General features: G+C 41.0%; 1 protein-coding gene across 6 annotated transcripts in view; it reads right to left on the reverse strand.

Annotated features, from left to right (window-relative positions):
• Positions 1-5,381, reverse strand: part of adamtsl3 (ADAMTS-like 3) — a 246,013-nt gene extending 240,632 nt beyond the window's left edge. For 4 of the 6 annotated variants that reach the window (XM_067494183.1, XM_067494161.1, XM_067494172.1 and 1 more), the window contains exons 1-2: positions 5,139-5,379; positions 3,747-3,870 (exon numbers count right to left, since the gene is read on the reverse strand). In XM_067494183.1, coding sequence (XP_067350284.1) covers positions 3,747-3,806 — 60 coding nt within the window. In that variant the 5' untranslated portion in view covers positions 3,807-3,870; positions 5,139-5,379. Of the gene's footprint in view, positions 1-3,746; positions 3,871-5,138 lie in introns of all 6 variants that reach the window. The other 2 variants (XM_067494203.1, XM_067494213.1) reach the window with 2 other exon arrangements.
• Between the last annotated feature and the right edge of the window lie 619 nt (positions 5,382-6,000).

Consider the following 6,000-nt stretch of genomic DNA (forward strand, 5'->3'; position numbering starts at 1 on the left):
ACTTCAGTGTCAGACGTTCCAAGTGAAAGCTTTGCACAGATTTACTTTACACAAATAGCAAATGTGATGACTATGGTGGTTCCACTGGAATCATTTCCTAAAAGTGACTAGTACTTAGGTGTGTGGATCAAGGTAGAGACAACACAAATTTTAGATTTAAAACTATGCATTGAAATGGATATTGTCTTACTTTGGTGACATCCAGTGTCACTAACAAAAAAACAGTACATATCACTGCATCGTACCTTTTCTCTGACGTGAGTCCAACTCTAAGGACAATGAGAAATGGTATGGAACCAACACATAAGCTGCACTGGTTTTTACAACCATTTTTGTTAATTTCTATACAAAAACATATGTTGCCAGATTTAATAGAAAGAAGATATACTCATATACATAAAATATTTTACGCATTCTACAATTTAAAAAGCAGCCTGATCCAAATTTCTTTATGAAAAAAACTCTTTTGGTTTGTGTTCTAATAAATGAATGGACCTCATACATCCATCAAACTGCATTCAGAGGGTTCATGCTGAGAAGCTGCAGACTGGAACGTGTCAATGTTCTTAAATAACAATTTGAATGTGATAAAAAAGCATATGGTGCCAGCACTCCACAGTCATAATCAGTGAGACTAAGGACACAGTCAAGGGGACAAATTAATTACAATATGTGCAACAAGCAAGAAGTGATCCTACATGAACAATCTTTGTTTGTTAGCTTGACCTATACATGAACATAATATAACATTACACATTAATTTGTCACATACTCGTATTTCTCAATATGTGCAGGGTGTGATATCAATAGTCTATAATGCATTCAGCCTCAAATAATGCAGCTCGACACCTGATGGCTTTCATTACCACAGCTTCCTGTACTAGCCTTTTGATTCTAGAAAAGTGTGATATGACTTTAGCCAACTATGGCTCAGGAGTTAGATCACTCATCCACCAAACTCAGGGTTGTTGGTTCGATTCCTGGCTCCTCCTGTCACATGTCTTAGAGCAAGACACTGAACCACAACTTATTTGCTCTCAGTGAGTGTAGGCCAGCTGCACAGCTTCTCCCCCGTTGGTGTGTGAGTGTGAATGGGTGAATGAGAAGTAGTGTAAAGTGCTTTGAGTACCAGTAAGGTAGAAAAGCACTACATAAATGCAGACTATTTACTATTTACTCAGTGTTGGGAGAGAAGTAGACTTATAGGTTTCCCTGAATAAAAAAAAACCAACACTCTAAAGTCCCCACCCTTTGGTGGGATAAATAATGTGATGATAGAATATCAGTAAAACAGCCAAGGTAAGAGCAGCACTGGTCCAGTGCTGGCAGAAGACATAATACAGCTCTGTCATCGCTGAGTAAGAATCTGACTTTGATGGTATGTGTCCAATGCAGAAAAAGCAAAACGCATCATGAGCTCGACAGGAGCTCAAAGTAAATCATGCAGGAGGTGGTTAGATTGTTGTCCTTCATGAGAGACTCTCCACCAACTTTGGACCTGAAGCCCGGCTTTGCTCTCTCCACATGGTGGTTGGTCAAGCTCTATCAATCTGGCACATGACAATGTCTGCAGTAAAACATTGTGATACACGATGACAATGAGAGGTTGCGACAGGCAGTAAGAATTTATAATCTAAGTTGCAAACAGCAGATAATGTTTCTGACCACAAGGTAATGCACCCAGCACAAGCTGCCAAAACAGAGCAACCTGCAAAATTGACAAGCATTGACACTGACAAGCTGAGTCAAAGCCAGTCAGTGGCTGTGGCTCAGAAAGAAGAGAGACCATCCAGGAAGTGGGGTCAGTGGATTCATTCCTGGATCTTTTCATTTGTTGAAGCATCTTTGGCCAAGACACAGTTGTTCACCGTTAGTCATGTGAGCACCTTGCATGGCATTCCACCATCATCGGTCGGTGTGTGTCAATGGGAACATGAGAAACCACATTGGGAAGTGATTTGTATCTTTTTGTAACTTTAAGGTCTTGATTTTATTATGTAAAGTGCCTTGAGATGACTTTTGTTGTGAATTGGCGCTATATAAATAATGTTGAAATAAACTGAAATGAATTTAATTTGGCAACTGATAAGGAAGAAAAGTGCCATGTTAGTGCCGACCATTTGTCAATGTCATTTTCCAGAACAGCCATGTCTAATTACATAGATTATACCAAAAAAACTGCAGGAGAAAGAACCAATAATAAACAATCCAAAGACAAACACTCTCCTCACAGCTGTGACAGTGCCTGGACACAGCTGCACTTTTTTTTCATTTGAAATTCTGTTAAGTTCACTAGGACTGCTACTATAAAACCCCTTAAATACACTGGAGTGATGCACTTACAGGACACACCTGCATCTACACACACACACACACACACACACACACACACACACACACACACACAGTGCACAATGCTTCTTTTCTCACATGTGGATTTATCTGCAGAAGTATGAGTGTGTGTGTGTGTGTGTGTTTCTGTAGTTGGAAGGCAGCGTGAAAAGCCTCAGTGGAAACACCTGTCTATCCCCCTTCACTCCACTGTCTTTTCATTTTGCTAACTGTGTCACTTCCTCTCCATGTGCAACTCAACAGATCATGTGAGTAAGTCAGTGTGAAAATGAACAATCTGGCAACAGTTGCAAACACAGTACAGTATATGAGGACACATGGGGGAGCTGCAGCTTCATCTGTATCACCTGCTGTAAAAACTTCTACTTTCCTTCCACTTTCCCATCTTGCTTGTATTTTCAGTTCTCTGCGGTATTTGGCAGTTTATGCTTAGCATGCAGGCATCTGAAGAAATGTGTTTATTATTATTAAACTAGAACAAGATTAGCATGAAACTGCCCAATTTTTGGTTTCAGCATTACTCAAAATCCTTGATGGAGGGCCTGACTGATACCGGCTTTTAGATGCCAGCTCTATATTGTGTTTCACCCTCTGAATCCACAGTGAATCCCCCCAATGGTTCTTACATCATGAATTATTTAATGTGCTAATTTAACTAAGTACTCACTGTGTGTACCTGCTCGGTACCTTTAAACATCACTTTTTAAATTATATTATAAATGATCAAATAAATAAATACTGTACGATTTAAAGCCCCAGCCAAGTGCAAGTAGATGGAACAAACAGTCCTGCTCTTCTAGTGGGTTCGGGCCTAACAAAGAACTGAGTAACAACATCAAATCCACCTCTAAAACATATTGCTGTGTTTTTTTCATTCACTCATAATCACAGATGTGATCCAAATAAAGATCACTTTGCTGAGGTCATCATGGAGAACACCAGCTCCACAGCAGCCTGTGGTCAGGGATTAAGTGGCTGCTATATTTGCCAGAGAAAATCCTCTGCTCAGTTCTGCTTCATATTAGGACGTGGCATTCACCCCGGCTCATATGCATGTACAAGGACTCCACCAGGCTCTCCACACTGTCCAAAAGCCTACTGACCTCTGCAAACAATGTGATTTGGACAGATTCGATCAATTTAAACAACCGAGCTGACAGCAGATGCGGTGTGAACACTGACAAGCTTCTCTAATTGGCTCCGAGATGATCCTGATCATCTGCAGTGACTGAATACAAAAAATATGAACTATAATCATTAGTATGTTTCTGCTTGAAACACTTTGTTGGGCTGCAACTGAGAAAGGTCCATCCAATTTTTGCACAATCAGTAAATAAAGGAGAAATCCAATGCTGATCCATCCATCCATCCATCCATCCATTCATTTTCAGTACCTGAAAAATGGGAAGTGTGAGGAAGATGAGGACAGTCCTCCAGAGGAAAAATGACTCCATCTTTGTGTGGAATTTTTCCCACAGCAGGGCTTCTTGTTTCTCTACAGATTGGATGATCCCTCACCTGTGTACAGGAAGTAAGCACAGCATTTGACAGTGATACTAAGTGGCAGCACACTAGATCAGAAATATGATATCAAATGCATTATGGAATCTGGAAACAACAAGACAGGGCATTGGGTAAAACTGAGCTTCGGGTTCCTTTTGACCCTCTCACACACTTACAATCCGCTGTGAACTGTGTGTATTATGTAGCTATTACTTTGTGGTAATTTGATTAAACACAAATACATTTAGTAAAATACACACATAATGTTTGCTGAGTTTCTGGAGGAACTGTACAGTACCAACCCTGACAATGTACTGATGTCATCCGAGTTATATCAGCTGGAGTTTAGAGACTACAAGCATGTGAATGAGAATCAGTGTTTGGGGAGTGTAAATGTCAGCATCATCTTATCCAATAAAGGAAACATTATGAAAAAAGAGTGTGACCCACACTGAGGTCAGAATGTCTCTGCATAAATGTGAACAATTCTCACACATGGTATTAAATTACTGCTTTAAGCTGCTCTAAAGCTGGACTATCCACAAGATTTCACCATCTTCTCACTTTTTAAATCTGCTCTTATGGTGCATACACTGTTACCATAATAATGCAGATTCATAAACTTGTTTTAAGGTGAACCCTGTGTGCTGAGGCCCCCTGATGGTCTGCTCTGCCCCAGTTGTTGGTAACCTTCTCTTTCTAATTAATAGATAAACTGTAAGTGAATTTGTAAAATATTATGTTTTCACTGTAAACCAGCAATATAATCCTGCTACACAAACGTGATACACAATAATCGGTGAGTCTTAAACAAAAGCACTCGGTTAGAGTAGAGTTTCTTTAGAAATCGTACATGGAATTTAGGGGTGTGGGGACAGTTGTCTCAAGCTATTTCAAAAAAATCAACTGAAAATAATGCAACATTTGGGATGAATATTATTTGAATATTTTTTACAACAAAACATACACATATACAACATATTGTAATGATCGTGCCCGCTAAAATATTTGGACAATTACTTAAAATGTATCAATAACTGACTGGTAGGAAAATTCACCTGCTTTCATGAAATGAGTGCCGTACCCCAGCAGCAGCCCACCTGCCTGCTCCCCTCTATCATATACCGAACGCCTGTGTAGAGATCGTGGCGACTTTTCTAAAGGCAAATCTCCGCTTCCACACTGTGCAACCGTGCGCATCAGCAGCATCAAGACCGGACAGGGTGAATTTACCAGGAGCCGGTGCTACAATGTGTGTGTGTGTGTTTGAGAAGAAATCTTACCTTCTGAGGGGGAGAGGTCCAGATACACCAAGATACACCATCAGTTACTGCCCCTAAACCAGTCCGATAATTTACTTAATCCCCTCCGTCCACTCCCCGCCACAGAAACGTCCGAACACAGAGCGGCAGAGACCGGGGAGGCGTCGCTCGGAACACCGCGCCGGTACTTTACGTCTCCTGCAAAGTGTCTCCAGACTCCGAGCAGCGATCAGCCTAACTGCCTGACTCACAAGTTGGGACCAGAGTCAAAGTCAGACACAGACACAGCGCTTCCGTTCGGCGCTTTCAGAGTAAAACCCTGACTATACTGTAACTTCCGTTAGCTCGATTTAGTTAACCATGCACGCTGCATCTGAGGACGGCGGTGTTTTAATCAGCCCAACGGTTAAATCCCAGTTTACAAGTGTCCATAGTAAAATAATTGTGTCTTTTATAAACTGTAATTAGCCTATTTATTCCGGCACACGGATATGAGAAATGTCCCTGATTATTTGTATTTGCTCCCGGTGAACAGTTAATACAGAATATTGCTGTGTTTAAATGCGTGCTTTAATTCTGAAGAGTACATCAGTCCACTTCCGGCAGTACCCTAGGCGTCTCCAGCAGCTTGAACCCTCTGTCCCGTGGGGGGGCAGAAAGCTTATGAAGGAAGACTCATCTTCACCACTGTGATATTCTGTGGTCACAGGGGTAGAGATGAACCTCTAGCTGCTCCTCTTACGTTGCTTACTGCAATACAAGGGGCCTATATCACATAGAAACATGTTAAACTACACATTTTCTATGATATACACTGGGATGCTGTCTACTGAGGAAGAACAACCTTTTTTTCATTCAGCACATATACATACACATACATGTT

The sequence above is a fragment of the Channa argus genome, chromosome 2, assembly GCF_033026475.1.
Source record: "Channa argus isolate prfri chromosome 2, Channa argus male v1.0, whole genome shotgun sequence".
Classification (NCBI taxonomy): Eukaryota; Metazoa; Chordata; class Actinopteri; order Anabantiformes; family Channidae; genus Channa; species Channa argus.